The sequence below is a fragment of the Uranotaenia lowii genome, chromosome 3 (genome assembly GCF_029784155.1).
Source record: "Uranotaenia lowii strain MFRU-FL chromosome 3, ASM2978415v1, whole genome shotgun sequence".
NCBI classification, from domain to species: domain Eukaryota; kingdom Metazoa; phylum Arthropoda; class Insecta; order Diptera; family Culicidae; genus Uranotaenia; species Uranotaenia lowii.
Genome location: NC_073693.1, coordinates 54,496,646 through 54,517,214, shown reverse-complemented (window position 1 = coordinate 54,517,214; position 20,569 = coordinate 54,496,646). Strand labels below are relative to the sequence as shown.

The 20,569-nt window shown below is 43.7% G+C and overlaps 1 protein-coding gene across 1 annotated transcript in view; it reads right to left on the bottom strand.

Moving 5' to 3' along the window:
- Nucleotides 1-20,569, bottom strand: part of LOC129752194 (proton-coupled zinc antiporter SLC30A1) — a 67,928-nt gene that overhangs the window by 16,954 nt on the left and 30,405 nt on the right. Inside the window, exons 4-7 of the mRNA XM_055747983.1 lie at nucleotides 6,985-7,082; nucleotides 6,718-6,851; nucleotides 6,467-6,601; nucleotides 6,001-6,382 (exon numbers count right to left, since the gene is read on the bottom strand). Coding sequence (XP_055603958.1) covers nucleotides 6,001-6,382; nucleotides 6,467-6,601; nucleotides 6,718-6,851; nucleotides 6,985-7,082 — 749 coding nt within the window. The remainder of the gene's footprint in view (nucleotides 1-6,000; nucleotides 6,383-6,466; nucleotides 6,602-6,717; nucleotides 6,852-6,984; nucleotides 7,083-20,569) is intronic.

Sequence of the window (20,569 nt, the reverse complement as noted above, 5' to 3'; positions counted from 1 at the left end):
GATCAGGAAATCTGCATCGAAACTATAAACATGCAGGGAGCATCACATGTGCAAAATGCTTAACAGCTTACGAAAATGATAGTTGCGTTGTGCCTAGAAGAAGTATCCCAAGTGGTGGCAACGACATGGTGGACAGCAGAATTTGCCGAGCTGCGTACAAGCTTCCTAAAAGCCAGACGGCAAGCTCAACCAGCGAGAAAAGATGCCGATAGAGAAACCAGAGATGTAGTTTATCGAAAAGCCAGGGTTGCACTCAAGCGAGCTATTAGGCTAGACAAAGAGGACTGCTACAGACAACCCATAGGGCCAAGCCTATAGAGTTGCGCTAGCGAGATTTGGTGGCCCAACGTCGCCGACCGAAAAGTGTCCGGAAAATTTGAAGAAGATAGTTGCGCATCTTTTCCCGCAGCATGGCCCGACACAGTGGCCATTAGCGCCGTACGACGCGGCAGCCCACGACATCGAGCCAGTAAAGAACGAGGGGAACTTGTGGCCATCGCTTGGAAACTTGCAGTGAGTAAGGCCCCAGGCCTGGATGGAATGTCGAATTCAGTGGTGAAGGTGGCGGTACAGACCATTCCGGATACTTTTAGAGTAGTGTTAAAAAAGTGTCTCGATGAGGGATATTTCCCTAACCTGTAGAAAAGTTCGAAGCTGGTGTTACTACCGAAACCGAGAAAATCCCCAGAGCATCCATCGTCGTACAGACCCTGTTGTCTGTCGGATACCCTCGGTAATCTACTAAAGAGGAAAATATTCAACAGACTATTTGTCTGCACAGAAGGGAAAAGTGGACTGTCGACAGACAGTTCGGTTTTCGGAAAGGGAGATCTACGGTGGACTCCATCCGAGTGGTGCCAGAGCACACGAAACGCGCGGATAAAAAAAGAGGACAGGTGTTCGTCATTGCGCCATTGTGACAATCGACTTGAAAAACTCCTTCAACAATGCTAGCTGAAAAGCTATTACCAAAGCGTTTAACAGGATGCTTGTTCCCAATACTCTCTACAGGATAGTAGGAAGCTTTTTTGAAAATCGTGTCTTGACCTACGAAACCGAAACCGGAATGCCATGTATAATGAGGTGTTAACGATGAAACTATCAGCAGGCACGCAGTTAGACGGATTTACAGACGATATCGTGTTCATGGTCACCGGCGAAACAATCGAAGAGGTAGAAGACGGTGCCTGTAGAAAGGGTTGGCGTCTGGATGGAAGGAGTCAAGCTTCAGATAGCCTACCACAAAACCGAAGTACTGCTCGTGACCAACAAAACATTTGTTCCGCATATGGAGATTACTCTTGGAGGACACACCACATCTTCGAAGCAGCAACTGAACTGAAGTGATGGTCGACAATCGTTTAAGTTTTGATGCGTCCAAAAGCGACATAAACTCCACCAATTGGGCATTATCCGACACCTTATTCGTACCTATCGGAAGAATGCAAAAGAGCGCGAGATCTTCCGCTCATAGCCTTCAAATCGTTGCCAGCGACAATATTTTCCAGTTCTCTCATTGGTCAATATGACATGATATTACTCAATTCCTATTTGTTTTTCAGCCATCTGGATGCACTGCTGATTGCAGAGAAAACACAAAAATCATTTTCTCACTTGAAGCTAGCACGGGAGAAAAATTATATCAAAAATTGACAAACATGGTGGACTTTTTGTCTTATTCGATTTAAACTGACTTCTGACGACATTTGAAACGATCTTACCACTATGCACTTGGAATTACGTAACTAGAGCAGTTAGATGAGTGCGCAAAAGGTGCAGGAAAAGAAGATATATAGAAGGTATTTAGTTACGGATGGAACAATGATTTTTTGATAATTTTTGTTAACGAATTTTGGTTCAGACAGAAGACACATCGGATATTGGGTTGTTCAGCGTAAACTCAACCTCCAGCAAATTTTCCCCATATAATGTCTTGATTGTTTCAGGCATTACAGTCAGTATCTTCAAAGCGGGTATCCACACTCACGCAATGTACACAAACTTGTCCGCTGCCTTTGATAACTGTTAATCATGAAATTGCAGTTTCAAAACTCGTAAGTCTGGAAATTTGCGCCAATTTGCGGTTCCCTTTTGATATGGTTTTGTAGCTACCTGATCGGAAGAAAACTGAGCGTTAGAACTAAGGATTTGTACTCCAGACAGTTCCCTGCTACATCCGGATTTCCACATGTGAGCCACCTAAGACCAATTGTGTTTCTCGTTCATTTTAATGGCACTCTTCTATTGCTTGATGGACTCGGAAAACTCGCCCACTTTGATGATCTGAAATTGTTCAAAGCAATTAAAGACCCCGACGACACTACTTTACTACAAAGACAAGCTGAACTTTTCGCTACCTGTTGCAACAACTGCCTGGCGACGAACCGCAATAAATTTAGCCTAATATTAGCCCTTGTTAACCACATCAAAGATTTAGGAGTGATTCTTCATAAAAACCTTAACTTCGAGGCACATACATGTTACCCATTCCCTTCAAAAGTGCAAGAGCGTGTACATCTGAAATGCACATGATCACACCAAGGGGATAATAAACAAACATTCAGACACTGAACCAAAACCGCTAAAGAAATGCAGAGGGTTGAAGGCTTGTCAGCCAAACATCGGTACACTGTTAGGATGAACAAAACGAATATCGGCCACAAGAAGCAGGAAAGGAAAATTTATACCTGCGGAGGAATTTTGTTCTGCAAGTTGGCATAACTGACGCGTCGGTCAAGAAAGTTCTGGTCTGAACCGCGAAACACCGCACCGGGAAAGAGAGGCGTTTCAGAGGATCGCGTGCGTCGTGAGTGATTTCTCCGTGGTGCCAAAAGGCACGAGTAGATAGGAGGTGCCAAGTACTCCTGCTCGTTTTCCCTTGCTGATCCGCCACTAGGATCTATAAGGGACTTAAGAGCTTCCCTCCAAGAAGTACAGAGTGCCAAAGGCACGGGATAAACGCAGGTAAGCGACAGACAGCAAGGTGCATTTCGAAAAATGCTCACCAAATCCCAATTGCAGAACGTACGCAAAAATCCATCCGCATTGGAAGTTCCCCGAGGGGAGAAGGGCCAATAACAACCATACGGAGAAAGGTAAGCGGCCAAAATCGAAAAGCCCCAGCACATCCACAGCCCTTAATTCCATATAGCGCTCACACGCTAGGCACCCAGGGCTCAAGCAAGTTTCCTGAAGGGAAATTGCCGAAAAGCACCACACGATAAGAGGTTCCGTCGACAACATTCGGGCACATGCAGCCAGCAAAAAGTCCAAGGCACTCGGAATATCAGCATCCAAAAGGGGTCGGAAGTAAGCTGAGGTTAGATTCCATCAAAGAGTGTATTCTCTAACCACACTCTTCCGTCCCAATAGGACCCCTTTTCTTTTTTATCACCCTTTGGTGGTATCTTGCTTCCCGGATCCATCGCTTGGTGCTCCTTTCTCCTCACCAGTCATGGGAGCGTTTTTTTGGACAGACAGCCACTTTGCCGGACATTATTCAGCAAGTTTTTTGCTGCCTCTTGCAGTTTTGCTCGCGGTACTAATTGCAAACAAGGCGCCGAGAAGCGCCAAAGGTACCCCAAGGGAAGAGGCGTGCGAGAGGTGCGAATGGCACCGGCGGATCGGCAAAAATCAGAAAAACCTCGTGAGGGAAGCGGAAGGCGTTCCCGGTTGCAACCGGGAAACATCTTTGGTTATCGGATGACAACCCAGCAGGAGCATTTTCTCCGAAAAATCTCCGGAATGATATGTCGTCCAGCACGAGGATCTGCGCGTTCAGCGGCCCAAGCCGGAACGTCCAGGGTCGCCGGTTAGCAAGCAACGAGTGGTGGGATATGGGTATGCAGCGACATTGGCTCAGAGTACTCCAAGGCTTCGCTCGTCAACAATCTCCAGCAGGCCAAAAGGGCATCATCGATACGGTTTCAGACAGCCTTCAGATGGCAAGGCATTCGGAAATGTGCACCGATGAAAGATATCCGGAAGTTGGGTCAGCAGTATAGTATTCACATTAAGCGTGTTTTCGATGTTCGGTAAAATGGACAAAACCCTTTCGAGTTACTTAAAGAGAGATTTTCTCTCTAAATCGATTTTTAAGGAAACGACACAAGGCAGGGATCTAACTATGTAATTTATAGGAAGAATACATTCTTTTTTGATTTGTCTGCCAACCCGTAAAGAAGTGTTTTTACTCCTCATCAACTCTACAAGAAAAACCCTTTACCACCGGTATTTGAAGACACATTAAGCAGCACGCAGCAATGAAACGATGTAAGTCGCTCTTTTAAATGCATTATATTTGAGAGAAATAAAATGGGGTTTTTCCGAAATTAGCAACGCATTGATGTTGTCATAATTATTAAGTGGCACCAAAGCCGAAACTGATTCCGTTACATACAAATTACCTGTATACCTAGTGGAGCTTCTCGGTGTTGGGACTTAATTTCGCTTGACGAAGGATTTCAGAGACGTATACTGCTTGAAAAGCCCGCACTTCAACCTAATTCGCTCCATCCTGTAAAATGCATCGGCAGTTGGAGCCCCTTCTATCAGAATTGTGCTGATCGAATCCAAGCATAACAACGACGTTTCATACGATATGCTCAACGCTATTTGAACGGGTCAGACCTTTTCCACCTTCCAAAATATGAGAACCGCTGCGGTCTCATTTGCCTAAACTTGTTACAAGCCCGCCGAGCACTCACTCGACACTTATTTGTTTCCGATATATTGACATCGATAATTGACCGTCCTTCGCTTTTGGAATCAATTAACATTAGTGTTTGATTTCATGGACTACGAAATCGAAATTGCAGCTCTACACTCCACTCCGTCAGAACAACTAGGTACGGGGCAAATTCAACCGTTACTCTGAACACTTTGAATTCGATATATTGAAGGATTCATTTAGAAGAAAAATTTGAATAGCGTTAAGATTAATGTAGATAAAAGACAAACACCATCTAAGCCGAGACAACTTAAGATTAACATATAACACCCAGTACCGAGATGGGAATCGAACCCATGCCATCAGTGGACCAGCGATTACCGTTTTACTACGCTAACCGAGACCTACAGATCAATGTAGATTGTGTAATCTTGTTGCTTTAAGTAGAATAACTTTGGGCATTTCATAGCTGATCTATACAGCCTTTTTTCTAGAGCATGTTTTTTTTTATTATTCTTCGATTTTGTAGAACTTAAAACAAGTGATTGTAGCAATACTGTCTACATGGTTTGTTACAAGGTCTCCTAGTCTATAAATTTTGAATTTGGATTTATCGCCGCGAATGTTTGCTCTTGGATTTTATCGACTTTTTTCGGCGAGTTTTAATATAAAAAACCAATTTTTACCAGTTGTCCAGACGTTTCGAGCTACTCTGGCTTTCGCTCCTCTTCAGTGGACACTAAAATTATATTTTTCTTTAAACATTCAATCTTAATTTTAATTTTTAATTGGAACTTACAAATTACTGGCCATCGTCTAAACTACTTTGACAAACAAATGTAAACGAAAAACAAAACAAACTGTCCAAAATCAAAGTAGTTTAGACGATGGCCAGTAATTTGTAAGTTCCAATTAAAAATTAAAATTAAGATTGAATGTTTAAAGAAAAATATAATTTTAGTGTCCACTGAAGAGGAGCGAAAGCCAGAGTAGCTCGAAACGTCTGGACAACTGGTAAAAATTGGTTTTTTATATTAAAACTCGCCGAAAAAAGTCGATAAAATCCAAGAGCGTCTATAAATTTTGTACTAATCGGTTGAGAAAAACGCAAGATACCGTGACTTTATGCAGAAGTGCCAAATTGCGCTCCCAGAATATTATCAGAATTGGGGGGTAGGCTTAATAGCGGCACGTTATCCAAACATACGGGAAAATTGTGCCTAGAAATTTTTCTGATTTTTTCTGAATTTAAAATTTTTCTGAATAAAAAAGGAACTTTCAATCCATCGAATACTTGATTTAGGAAATAATTAATGTACTGCAATACTCACCAGAATATAGCGCCTCGATTTCGACGAATTCCGGCTGGATGGTGGTCGAGTGGATGCCTTCGTTGTGGAAAAATTCCTTCACCTTCTCGGCAATCTTCATGTACTCGGACAGATTCCGGCAGCGGATGTGAGCGGACGCAATGATCCGATCTCCGGCCAGTTGCCACACGTGGAACTCGTGCACGGCCAGCACCCCATCGACCTTCTCCAGCAACCGCCGCTGAATGGCGTCCACCTGGATGTGCGTCGGTACCGTTTGCAGCAGAATCAGGGCCGATTCGCGCAACAGTGGCCATACGGAGTGCAATATGAGAATCACCAGCAGAATGGAAAGTGCCGGGTCCATGTACAGTTTGTACTCCCAATCGGTGTACCGAACGACCTGGTTTGGGGAAAAATAATTCATGCACAATAAGTGGTCACATTATGTGGTGACGGGTTTTAATATTTTATAATGGGTACTTACCAGTGCACTAATTATCACTATCACGCTGCCGAGGGCATCGCTGAGCACGTGCAGGAAAGCGCCCCGCATGTTCATTTGCGTCGAATCGTGCGAGTGTCCATGATGAGAAGACTTTTTCGAAGGAGGATTGCCATTCTGGGGGTAAAAGACAACAATTAATAAATCATCACTATTGTTACCCGACTAGCACGACAGATGATCATTGCCTCGCCGCTGCCGGGTTCAACCTTCAAGTGGTTACCCTTACTGACCTGATACATGAAAGATTTATTCTCATTGTCGTCCGAATTGGCCACATGAGTCAGATTGCCGTGGGAACCACCGTGCGAGAGGCCATGCTGGTGGGACATACCGCCATGTGAGTGCATGTGCCCACCTCCGTGTTCTGAAGAAAAGAACAAGAAACGGAACCGATTAAATTTACGGAGTTGGAACGATTTATGCTGCATCGAAGCAGAAGCAGCAAACACAGAAGGTAGTTGCACAAATTTTCTGATTGTATGTGGCTTAATACTTACTATGGAGCAAACACAGTCCCAAAAGATTGACTAGAAGTCCGATAACGCCGACCCAGATTAACAGCTCCGGTTCGTGTATGTGTTCCACTTCAATAAATCTGTCAACCGGACATCGGAGCAGCAGAGAAAAAAACGAAAGAAATAAGTTATTGGTTGAATCGTTTAAAAGAAAAGTTGGGTATATCGAATACAGCAGTTCGGAAATAAAATATTTGGTAATCTTAGCATTTTTCAAAAAACATAATTTTGTAAATACACGGTAGGTATTTACAGGAATGCCTGTAAAATCTTTGGATATATCCAAGGTTATTAGAACACAAGGTTATCTGATGTTTACATTAAGTAGGCGAGGAGAGCGCGGTAAGGTTCATTGAGTTTGTTTGTAAACATCGGTAAATTTGTTTGAACTGAGGCCTTTGATGGTAAACAAACTCCACGAACTTCGCAGTAGCAAAACCAAAACGGCTGACTCGGGAATTTCAAATATCGTTACATCTTCTACATATACACACCTAGAATATATCTATCTCTGGAGATTATTTCAGAATGACTACTGCGTTTTCACTTCGTAACTACCGTTTTCCTCCCCGTCGAATTCAAGAGGCAATTTTTTTTATGTATTAATCGCAGCGCACTAAATTGGACTGCGCACTCATGACAGCGACATTTGTGCGAACTTGTACATTCGTGCGACCTGTCAAATCAGTGTAAAATCTGTCGGAGTTTTACACGCTAAGCTCTTGTCAGTCAACCTTTGTACGAATAACTGCGACTGCAAAACATTGCACGAAATCCAATTTTCAATGAAAGAGATAATAACATTCGTACACATTTCTTCTAAATACGAGATATATATTAGCTTTGCCACCCTGAGAAAAACACTCTTAAATTGTCAATCAACTATGAAAGCTTGTTTTTCAAAATTGAAGAAAAAAGACTCTAAATTACTCAAAAACATCAAATTAGTTTAGTTGTTGGTGAGATACAGATCTTTGAATTTCGGCGTTTTCCGATTTAAATTTCTTTTTTTCCTTAAGGTGTTCAGGTAATATGATACAGAGTTCTGAATTTAAATTCCAAATTTAGAACATTTTATCTGAGTTTTTTCAACGAATCGTTATTGACTACTTTTAAGAGTATTATAAAATATTATTTTTCAGCAATTTTCAGTGTAAGTTAAAGTATTACACTTATTTGAAAAACAATTATGCATCATGCGTATGAGTTGTCTCAGTTGTCATTAATGTTCTAGGAGTTTCAATTTGGCACTCCTGGCTGAAAATCGCTATTTATAAATTTTCAATCAATCTCGACAAAATTTTATGTTTTGCAAATTTTGTACTATAAATGAAATATGATTCCTACGCTTATATTCTAATCCTCGGAGTTTTTTTCTATTATTCAAAGTCAGAGAAAAAAGGCGACAAACTTGCATTAAAAAAACTATCGATCAGCTTTCAAATAAAAAAAACACAAAATGCATAATAAAACTGAAGTTAAGATCTACACTAGACTGCCCCAAATTTGTATGGGAAATTCAAAACTTGTAAAATGTTATGCGCTGCAGGCTAAAATTGATCCTAGGCCTAGTGCAAGATCTCATGCCAAATTTGGGCCAGATCGGATTACGGGAAGTGGTCGCTCTACGAGCCTGAAGTTTTACGGGATTTTGAGACATTTTGTTCGGGAGAAACATGAAAAACTAACTTTGGATTCCTTCGACTGATTTCTTTTGAAAATGGATTTTCTTAAAGCCCAATATATGACAAACATTTTATCAGAAGACTGCAAATAGATTCGAGTTAAAATAAAAAAGTTAAACGGACTAACTTTTTTAAGGGTGCTATTCATCATTGTTAATGAGTCGGGACGTTCGATACCACCCTTAAAAAAGTTAGCCCATTTTTGAAGCCTAATAACTTTTTTATTTTAACTCAAATCGATTTGCAGTCTTCGGATGAAATATTTGTCATAAATTGGGCTTTAAGAAAACCTGTTTTCAAAAGAAATCGGACGATGAAAAATTGGTTTTTCATGTTTCTCCCGAACAAAATGTCTCGGAATTCCATCCCAGTCGCTTGGCAAGTGCGGATGTATTTTTGTTTCGCAATACTAATCGGGTGCTTTATACACGCAAAAGTGCAGTTAAAATTGGAAGTTTCCACTATCAGTTATCCTGCATCATTCGGTCGTCAATTGCCGAATCAATTCAGCAACAGAAGTGACAAGCTGTGATTCCCCCGGCAGCGCTGGTGCGCAATCCCCACATCTGGCTGGAACATCAGGCTGCCTTGTCGTCACCATCAGCACCAGGACCATCAGCAGAGAAGTACAAATTGTTTCCTCCCAATTATTCCGGGTTTGATTACTGTTTGGGTGGTTGTCCGATAGATCCGGTATTAATGGCCGTGACCGGATAACCGGAGACATTGCACAACTCTGATTCGATTGGTCATTCTCTCCCGGTAAATCGATCCATCATCAAACAACCGAGGAAAAATCATCGCCGTCGTCATCGCCAGGGCCAGCTGCGATCAACGGAGAACACGTGGTTGTGTACCAAAGAAAATACACTCAAGAAAAATAGCTCATAAAGAAGTGCTTGAAAAAATTGTAAGTTCTTTTTCATTCTTTTTCACTTTTTCTTTTAACTATCTTTTTCCCTATATTTTGACCATTGTTTGCTTCGTTCATATTTTTAACGTCAGACATTCGTGTTCGTGTGAAGAAATATGAGCGAAGGCGGGGGGCTAATCCCCTCAACTGAGGATGACGAAGATAGCATCTATGAGGATGAGGAGCATTTAGAGGATTCGGTTGTTGCGGGTCCTTCTAATGTTTTTCATTCTCCAATGGATGATAATTCTGAGTCATCCTCAGTTGAAAGTAAAGCATCCCGACTCCGAGTCTACACAGAGAGTCCAACTTTCACTGGTCCTTGGGTGGTTTTCATCCGGCCCAAAAAGAATGGAAAACAGTTGAATGTGGTTCAGATCACAAGAGATCTGGCAAGGTGGTCCTCCGTAACCTGCATTAAAAAGGTGCGTCCAAACAAATTGCGAGTTGAAGTGGCCAACCGGAAAGCCGCAAATGAAATTGCTGTCAGCAATTTTATAAACTTAGAGTACCACGTGTACATTCCGTCTCGAGACGTAGAGATCGAGGGCGTGATTACAGAAATAAGTTTGAAGGCAGATTACGTGAAATCCAACGGCGTTGGTAAGTTTAAGAGCCTCGATTCGGCTTCGGTCGAAATCTTGGATTGCCGCCAACTCAGAACTGCCACCGTCGTAAATGGAGTCAAAGGGTACTCACCTTCAAGCTCATTTCGTGTGACCTTTGCGGGTACCGCCCTCCCTCATTACGTCTTGATTGACGGAATATTGAGGCTTCCTGTGCGACTCTTTGTTCCTCGCCCAATGGATTGCAAAAATTGCAATAAGTTGGGGCACACTGCGTCGCACTGCTGTAACAAGCCACGGTGCCCCAAATGCGGGGAGAATCATGGGGCTGGAGCGTGCTCAGCAATAGAGCAGAGATGTGTCTATTGCGGGGGCTCACCCCATGAAATCTCTTCGTGCGAGGCATATAAGAGTCGCTGGGATAGTCAAAAGCGCTCTTTGAAGGAACGTTCAAAACGGTCTTATGCCGCCATTTTGAAGAGCGCGGCGCCTCCGATCCAACCTCATACAAGTAACATTTTTACTGCGCTGTCAGTTGTAGACAATGTAGAATCAGATTCTACCGACGAAGAACACCCGGTCATCTTTGTAGCCAACTCGCGAAAACGCTCAAAACCAGCACCGAAGACCCCCAAAATTCCAGCCAAAATCCCAACATTTAGTCCCTCAATTGGTATTAAGCAAAAACCGCCACCTATAGTACCTATAGTGAAAGAAAAACAAGTCCCTCCTGGATTCCGTATGAATATGACATCTCAGAATACACCAGACATTGCGGAACCTGCTAAGTCTTTCATTCCTAACGTAATTTCGTCAGAATCAACTTCACAATCTGGAATTTTTAAATTGTCCGACATTTTAAATGGGGTCTTTACTTTTTTCAACGTCTCGGAATCGATCAGGAGTATTGTTACCTCTATGCTTCCTGTAGTAAAGACATTTTTGAAGCAATTGATGCAAACTTGGCCCCTTCTTTCAGTGTTTATCTCTCTCGATGGCTAATTTACGCCCAGAGGTCGGAGATATCACTGTTATACAGTGGAATTGTCGTAGTTTAATCCCTAAATTGGATCCGTTCAAATTCCTTCTTTATGAAACTAGTTGCGATATTTTTGCCCTTTCTGAAACATGGCTTTCTTCTCAATCAAACATCTCATTCCACGATTTTAACATCATCCGTTTGGATCGCAATGATTCTTATGGAGGGGTGCTTTTAGGGATCAATAAGCGCCACTCTTTCTATAGAATCCACCTCCCTTTGTCAGGAGGAATTGAAGCTGTTGCTTGTCATACAACTATAAGGGGTAAGGACTTATGTGTTGTCAGTTTGTACTGGCCTCAGAGAGTTGCAGTTAACCAAAGCCACCTAGAGGACCTGTGCTCAGTGCTACCTGAACCAAGGTTGATCCTGGGTGACTTTAATTCACATGGGACTGTCTGGGGGGAGCAAACTGACGATAGTCGTTCTACTCTTATCTATGACATTTGCGATAGTTTCAATTTAACAGTTTTGAACACGGGTGATAAAACACGGGTACCTAAACCTCCTGCTAGACAAAGTGCAATTGACCTCTCACTCTGCTCAAACTCACTATCATTGGATTGCCAGTGGAAGGTAATCCCTGATCCCAATGGTAGTGATCACCTGCCTATCAAAATTACAATCACCAATGGGGTGAACGCTTCAAATTCAACAAATATGGTATATGACCTAACAAGACACATCGACTGGAAAAAGTACTCGGACGCAATTGTTTCAGCCATCCATTCTGTGGAAGTGTTACCTCCGTTGGAGGAATATACCTTCCTTGCTTGCTTGATCCATGATAGTGCAATTAAATCTCAAACGAAACCCATCCCAGATCCATCTGTTCGCCGAAGGCCTCCCAATCCATGGTGGGACAGTCAGTGCACTAAACTTTACGTGGACAAATCGAACGCTTTTAAAGTTTTTCGGAAACACGGAACCCTGGATAACTTCAACGCGTATTTTTCTCTTGAGCAGCAATTTAAAAATTTGATCAAGGGGAAAAAACGTGCGCATTGGCGTAATTTTGTGGGAGGTTTGTCGCGGGAAACATCCTTAAGCACTTTGTGGAATGTGGCACGCAGCATGCGTAATCGTTCTCACACGAACGAAAGTGAAGAACATTCGCATAAATGGATTTTCAATTTCGCGCGGAAAATCTGTCCAGATTCCACACCTGTGCAAAAAATTATCCGAAGTGTGTCTCCCAACAGATGCGATCTGGATTCCAGCTTTTCAATGATGGAATTCTCACTTGCTCTCCTCTCTTGTAACAATTCAGCTCCGGGAGTTGATAAAATCAAATTTAACTTGTTGAAATACCTTCCGGATGCCGCCAAATTTCGCTTGTTGAATTTATTTAATCATTTCTTGGAGCATAACATCTTTCCCGAAGATTGGAGACAAGTGAGAGTTATTGCCATCCAAAAGCCTGGGAAACCAGCTTCCGATTTTAATTCGTACCGTCCAATAGCGATGTTGTCTTGCATTAGGAAATTGATGGAGAAAATGATTTTGTTCCGATTGGATAAATGGGTGGAAACAAATGGTCTCCTTTCAGATACTCAATTTGGGTTTCGAAGGGGCAAAGGGACAAACGATTGTCTTGCTTTGCTGTCTTCAGAGATACAAATGGCGTACGCAAAACGTGAGCAAATGGCTTCAGTGTTTCTAGACATAAAGGGAGCTTTTGATGCAGTCTCAATAGAGGTTTTGTCTGACAAGTTGCACTCCCGGGGTCTGCCTCCTCTATTGAACAACATCTTATACAGCTTGCTTTGTGAGAAACATCTGAATTTTGCTCACGGAGATATTTCAATTAGAAGGACCTCTTACATGGGCCTCCCGCAAGGTTCATGTTTGAGTCCACTTTTGTACAACTTTTACGTAAGTGACATCGACAGTTGTCTCTCCGAAGGTTGCACACTAAGACAACTTGCAGATGACGGCGTAGTGTCTGTCACAGGATATACTGAGTCTCATCTGCACAGACCTTTACAAGATACTTTAGACAGATTGTCAACCTGGGCTTTGGGGCTTGGGATTGAGTTTTCTCCACAGAAAACGGAGATGGTTGTTTTCTCTAAGAAGCGTAGACCTGCTCAACCTAAGCTTCATCTCCTAGGCAGAACGATCTCTCAATCGAGGTGTTTTAAGTATCTTGGGGTTTGGTTTGATTCCAAGTGTACCTGGAGAGCCCACATTGAGTATCTGAAAGGAAAATGCCAACAAAGAATCAATTTTCTTCGATCAATCACTGGCACCTGGTGGGGAGCCCATCCAGAAGATCTTTTAAAATTGTATCGAACAACAATTCTCTCAGTTATGGAATATGGTAGCTTCTGTTTCCAGTCGGCTGCCAAAACTCATCTCATCAAACTCGAGCGTATCCAATATCGTTGTCTCCGCATCGCTTTGGGCTGTATGCCCTCAACGCATAATATGAGTCTTGAAGTTTTGGCAGGCATACTCCCACTAAAAGATCGATTCAATTTATTATCACTCCGGTTCCTCATCAGGTGTGAGGTCATGAACCCATTGGTGACCGCAAATTTTGAAAGGCTTCTTGAGCAAAATCTTCAAACCAGATTTATGTCTATATACCATGTCTTCATGTCCATGCAGGTTAATCCTTCTTCATATTCTCCAACTCGTGTTTACATCCCAGACTACGACAACTCTTCTGTCCAGTTTGATTTGTCTATGCAGCAAGAAATTCGTGGAATCCCTGATTCGCATCGTCCACTTCTGATTCCAAGAATTTTCGATGCTAAATATAGACACGTCGATGCTGACAAAATGTACTTTACAGATGGGTCGCTTATAGAGGAATCAACGGGATTTGGAGTTTTTAACGAAATAGCTACTGCCTCATATAACCTCCATCCACCATGCTCGGTATACATCGCAGAATTTGCTTTGCGACGTAGTTCTACCTCCCCGTGGTGCAGAGTGGAAACGTGTCTACAGACTTGTCACCTGTAGATGTACGGCCAAGAGAACTACACGTCACACTTGGTACAGTCAGCTGCGACGGGCTGCGTGCCGAGTGTGGCAAAACGTGGTGCGACTGGGCACCTTGGTACCAGTGCTCAGTTGCAGGTGGAGGGGTCGTAACGTGTATCGGGTAGTCGCGACCCCGATATGCGGGACGACCAAGTGTTCGAGCGGGTGTTGGTCGAATTCGCGCGTCGGGTGGTCCTAGCCCTGATTCGCGGATATGACCGACTCACGACGAGCAGAGGGGCCTTGTGCCGTAATATGTGGCGCCCATTAGATGGGCCTCAGTATGAGTCTCGAAGAGTCGAGACGGAGGAAAAAGTGGGATGTGTGGTTATCTCCAGACCCGAGGAGAGGCGAGTTGTTCTCGTCTCGAATTGGGTCAAGAGACGGAATGATCGAGGGCTCTCGAGACGCGAGGAGAGGTGGGTATAGACGCCTCAATTCGTGTCAAGAGGAGGAATGTGAGAGGGCCTCGAGTCACGAGGAGAGACGGGTATAGACGGCTCAAATTGTGACAAGAGGCCATATGTGGGACTCGAGTCACGAGTAGCGGCGAACGGACTGCCAACCCGTAAGTCGTGAATCGTGACAAAGAGTGGTTGAGATTGCTGGTGTAGTACGAATAAAACGAGTATTTGCCGTGGAGCGCATTGCGCGAGTATGGTCTCCCATCATGGGTAAAGCCTTCGTTGCTAGGTCCGGATGGGAATTATGGCCAGAGGCCCCAGGTGGATTTTATGGCGTAGGGGTACATAGTATCATGAGTCGTCCAATTGCACCCATGGACCCAGAGTAGCAAACTGGGGGGACGCGGTGGCTCGCCGTGCCTTGGAATGCAATCCGTAAAAAGGATTTACCACCTGGGTGATCAACTAATAAAAAAAACATCGCAGAATTAGGAGCCATTTACTGGGCGTTGGACAGCGTCGTTTCAAGGCCAGTAGGACACTACTATATTATAACGGACAGCCTCAGTTCTGTTGAAGCAATCCGTTCAATAAGACCAGGAAAGCACTCACCGTATTTCCTCGGGAAGATACGGGAGACGCTGAGTACTTTATCAAGACGATGCTTTGCAATCACCTTCGTTTGGGTCCCCTCACATTGCTCGATATTGGGTAATGAGAGGGCGGACTCTCTGGCTAAGGTGGGGGCGATGGAAGGCGACACATATCACCGTGAAATCGTCTTCAACGAATTTTACTTCTTAGTTCGAAGGAACTCTCTTGTCAACTGGCAGCGCAAATGGGACGAGGATGAGTTGGGTCGATGGCTCCACTCGATTATCCCAAAGGTTAGCCTCAAACCCTGGTTTAATAGATTGGATCTGAGTAGGGATTTTATTCGTGTATTTTCCCGTCTCATGTCCAATCATTATTCCTTAGACGCGGTACTCTATCGTTTGAATATTGTTGGCAGCAATTTGTGTAGTTGCGGCCAAGGTTACCATGACATCGAGCATATTGTCTGGTCATGTGAGGTCTATCTTGTCGCCAGAACGAATTTTATAGACTCCCTTCGGGCCCGAGGAAAAACACCTAACGTCCCAGTGAGAGATGTACTAGCTATGCTAGATTTGGACTACATGCTCGAAATCTATCTTTTTCTAAAAGCTATCGATCTTCGTCTATAATTCTTTTTATTTTCATATTTCCCTTTCCTATCCTCTTTCTCTTTAAAATAAAAGTGTTAAGCTAAGCAAAATATTGTAAAAACAAAAAACGAGTTTGGCTCCTTAAAACCTGAAGGTATGAGCCGTTTCAAATAAAGATTTACAAAAAAAAAAAAAAAAATGTCTCAAAATCCCATACAAAATTCAAGCTCGTTGAGCGACCATTTCCCGTGATCCGATCTGGCCCAAATTTGGCATGAGATCTTTCACAAGGCCTAGGATTAATTTGAGCCGGCAGCACATAACTTTTTCAAAAGTCGGGTCATTTGGGGCACTCTAATCTACACTTTACACATAATATTGAAGATGTTGACTAAAAAATGTTAAAAAGTTGTCTGAAAATCGCTAACTTTTTTTGATAGCCCTGCAAGGCCCCCAGACCTTTTCCAACTTTCAATATAAATTCACTCTCTAGTTCAGATTTTGTTTTTTTACTTAAAATACCCCTTTGATAAGGATAAAAAAAATTTCCCATACAAGAATGACATAATTTCATTGACATGGGAACAATGTTGAAAAAATGATTATAAAACATAATATGATATTTAGTTCAAATTTTTGTATGAAAAATCGAGTCTAAAATGACATATAACTCGGAGTATTTTTTAGTCTAATGGCTAACGTGCCCGGCTTATAAGCCAGAGGTGGATCGAATCCCACCACCCTAAAATCTAGGTTAAGGAATTTTTGTTAAGGCTTCGGACGCAAAATGAACACAAATATAACGAAAATGGAACAATGTAACAAAGAAAACGGAAATTGTAAACTCCACGTACCAATCAAAGGCTGAGAGACAAAAAGTTACAATACGACCCTGGATCATTAAAGAAGACGAACGTTTAAATGATGTCGAGATGCAACTGTCAGCATCTCTAATGAGCAGATTAGAAAGAGATTGTGGACTATGTTTGTCCCTTACTGAAGAAACCATAATTTGTATTGTATCCAGTCTTTAGTCTTAAGAAAAACCGCCATTGGTACAGATGTTAATTAGAAGTTAGTTGAATGTTAAATGTTGCTGTAAAATAATAAATGTTTAAGTAAACCGTTTTGAATTTCCGTAAAAGTCGCGTTAATAAATTGTGCCAAAAAACTTACCTGTGACTTGTGAATAAATCGAATAGAATTGTAAATCAGTGTTTGATTATTGAGCTCACAAGTATCACTGAAGGAGCTGATGGAATAGCTCCACCCAACCCAGGAACTCCCCCAAGGCAAATACAGTCCACGAAGGTATCCCGCACCCCAACATTTTGGTCCTTCGAGCCGGATAACCTTTGGAACGGCAGGTATTGGTTTAGTGTTGTACCCTCAGGGCTCTGGGTAACGAAGCCAGCCAGCTGGATGGGATTGGCAATGAATAATCACCAGGTAAATTTCATTCAGAACCGGGTGATGAAAGTTGGGGGATCTAGCGTCGATGGCTAATGATGGTTATGATCAGTGCTGCTGATGATCATCAGCGATCGTGGTGGTGAGCCGTGGGATGGTGATGAGCCGTGGTGATAGTGATGAGCAGTGAGATCAGTGGATGATATCACTTCTGCCGCCAGTGTTGGTTCCGGAATGCCTCGCTGATGTATTGGTGGTGTTGCGGTACAGATGTGGTAGTGATGTCGATGCTGTCCTCCTCGCGTGTTGGGGTTGGTGAGATTCTCCAAATCTCACAGATGTTTTGAAGCGAAATGGTAAACAAATGTTGTGTAATATGCACGAGAAATCCTAGCAATTGGCTGAACATAAACTGTTCTCGGGTAATTTACCTGGAGAGCCGTTTTCAGCGGCTCGATTGCTGGATACCTGCTGCCTGGACCGATAAGTTGGGTGGTGATGATATTGGGCCGATCTTCCAGGTGAGTTTGGTGCGAATGTTGTGATTCCGAAGTGTGCAGAAGTTGTGCTAAACGCAAGATCAGCTGGTGAAGCCCGAGGATTATAAGGATTTGTTGCTGTTGGAGGTGTTATGCTCGAGGCTGGATCCCGTAACTCGTCGTGCTTGGGAAGAGCACAGTGCGCATCAGACCGAGGACACTGTCAAGGATCTCACACAGTTTCTTCAAACGCGAGTCAAAATTCTTGCCTCACTTCCATCAAAGGCCCAGGATACCAAGCAGGAGCCCTCAAAGTTGCCTAAAAAGAACTTCGCCTCGAGAACAAGTTATAGCGCAGCTCAGATGTCATCCGGAACGTGTATCGCTTGCTCAGAATCTCATCTGCTTTACACTTGTCCAGCGTTTTCAAGGTTGAATGCATCCGCTCGCGACAAACTACTGAGGCAGCATTCTTTATGCAGAAATTGTTTTCGACGTGGTCATCAAGCCTCAGAATGCAGATCTATGCAAGTGTGCCGTAAGTGTAGGGGAAAGCATCACACTTTAGTGTGCTTCAGAGAAGACGGTGGAGGTTATAGGAATCCTCAATCAGCATCACCCGCCAGAAGAGTTCAACAGTCATCTCATCCTGCAGAGACAACAGCAGGAACTGTCTCTTCGAATGTTGCCAGGAACCACTCGTCGACGATAATCCTCGCCACAGCAGTCGTTTTGGTTGAAGACGATACAGGGAAGGCCTTTCACGCGAGGGCTCTACTAGACTCCGGATCGGAGAGCAACTTCATGTCAGAGAGGCTCTGTCAACGGATGAAGATCTCCCGAAGGCGTTCAAATATCTCGGTACTCGGAATCGGCAAGGCAAATACAACTGTGAAATACCAGATTTCAGCAGTTGTGAAGTCACGCACATCTAGTTTTGCGAGAAATATGGAATTTCTTCTTCTCCCAGCGGTTACTGCAGATCTGCCTACAACTAGCGTGACGGTTTCTTCGTGGAAGTTCCCACAGGGTGTGGAACTAGCGGATCCAGGTTTCTTCCAATCAAAATCAGTGGATTTGGTACTCGGCATTCAGCATTTCTTCTCCTTTTTGCAAACCGACAACAAAATTCCGCTTGGCGAGGGGCTGCCAATGCTGATAGATTCAGTATTCGGTTGGTTGGTCACCGGAGCAGTTGAACACCAGGGTTCAGCTCGGCGAATCGTTTGTAATGCAGCTTCTACAGTTCATCTAGACGAACTCCTCACCAGGTTTTGGTCGTGTGAGGAGATAGGGTCTCCGAACATATTTTCCCCGGAAGAACAACGCTGCGAGGCGCAGTTTGTTCGCACTATCCAGAGGAGTTCTGATGGACGATACACCGTAGGCTTACCGAAGAACGACGAGATACTTTCGAGGATGGGCGAGTCGCGTGGCATAGCACTTCAGCGACTAGATGGCTTAGAAAGAAGATTGGCGAAGGATCCAGAGTTGCGGAATCAATATAACCAGTTCATGGAGGAGTACGTGGATCTTGGGCACATGCGTAGGGCGCAAGTGGGCCCGGAGAAGCGTTGTTATCTACCACACCACCCAGTAATCAAACAGGCCAGCACAACAACGAAGGTTCGAGTGGTGTTCGATGCATCGTGTAAGAGCAGCAGTGGCGTTTCCCTGAACGATGCACTCCTGGCAGGACCTGTGATCCAAGACGAGCTACGAGCCCTCATCATGCGTTGCCGAATGAAGCGGATAATGATTGTCGCAGATGTCGAGAAAATGTTCCGACAAATAGGTATCGATAGAGCAGACATGCCGCTACAAAGCATTCTGTGGAGGAAAGATTCATCAGAGGACGTGAAAACGTATGAACTCACCACCGTTACATACGGTACAAAGCCGGCACCGTTTCTCGCTACCAGAACACTGAAGCAGTTGGCCACAGATGAGCAGGAATCATATCCAATGGGATCCAAGGCAATAATGGAAGACGTCTACATGGATGACGTTTTAACTGGAACGGATAACGAAGAAGCGGCTTTAATACTCTGCGAACAACTAATCAGCCTAACGAAACGTGGAGGGTTTCGATTAAGAAAGTTCGCATCCAATTCGCCAACGGCCTTGCGATCAGTAGACGACGAAGACCTCGCGTTGCCGCATATGAAGGAAATACAGTTGGATCCAGACCCGGCAGTCAAAACCCTAGGACTTGTGTGGCAACCTCGAACAGACGTTTTGCGATTCAACTTTACCATATTGGATACCCCGGAAAACGAAAGGCTAACAAAACGGAAAATTCTGTCGGCAATCGCAATGTTGTTCGATCCCCTTGGTATGGTAGGAGCTGTCACCACAACCGCAAAAATTTTCATGCAGAGGCTGTGGAAATTGAATGAGAAAGGAGAAAGGCTTGACTGGGACCATCCGGTTCCAGTTGAAGTTGAACGAGAATGGCGCAATTTTCACCGGCAGCTTCACTTGATGAACGAGTTGAAGATACAGCGCTGTGCAGTCGTCCCAAATTGTGTTAAGATGGAGCTGCACTTTTTTTCGGACGCTTCGGAGAAGGCGTATGGTGCCTGCGCATACATCAAGAGCATCGATGCTCAAGGAAGGATTTTCGTACATCTACTAGCGTCGAAATCGAAGGTTGCACCCTTGAAATGCCAGTCGATACCCAGGTTGGAGTTGTGCGGGGCACTATTATCAGCGGAATTATCCTGCAAGGTACGAGAGGCGTTGAAGGTCGAAATGGATATGTTTTTCTGGACAGATTCAACTTGCGTGCTGCAATGGTTGAAGGCGATTCCAACGACGTGGGCTACGTTCGTTGCAAACCGTGTAGCGAAAATCCAATCAGCTACGGAGAACTGTGTTTGGAGACATG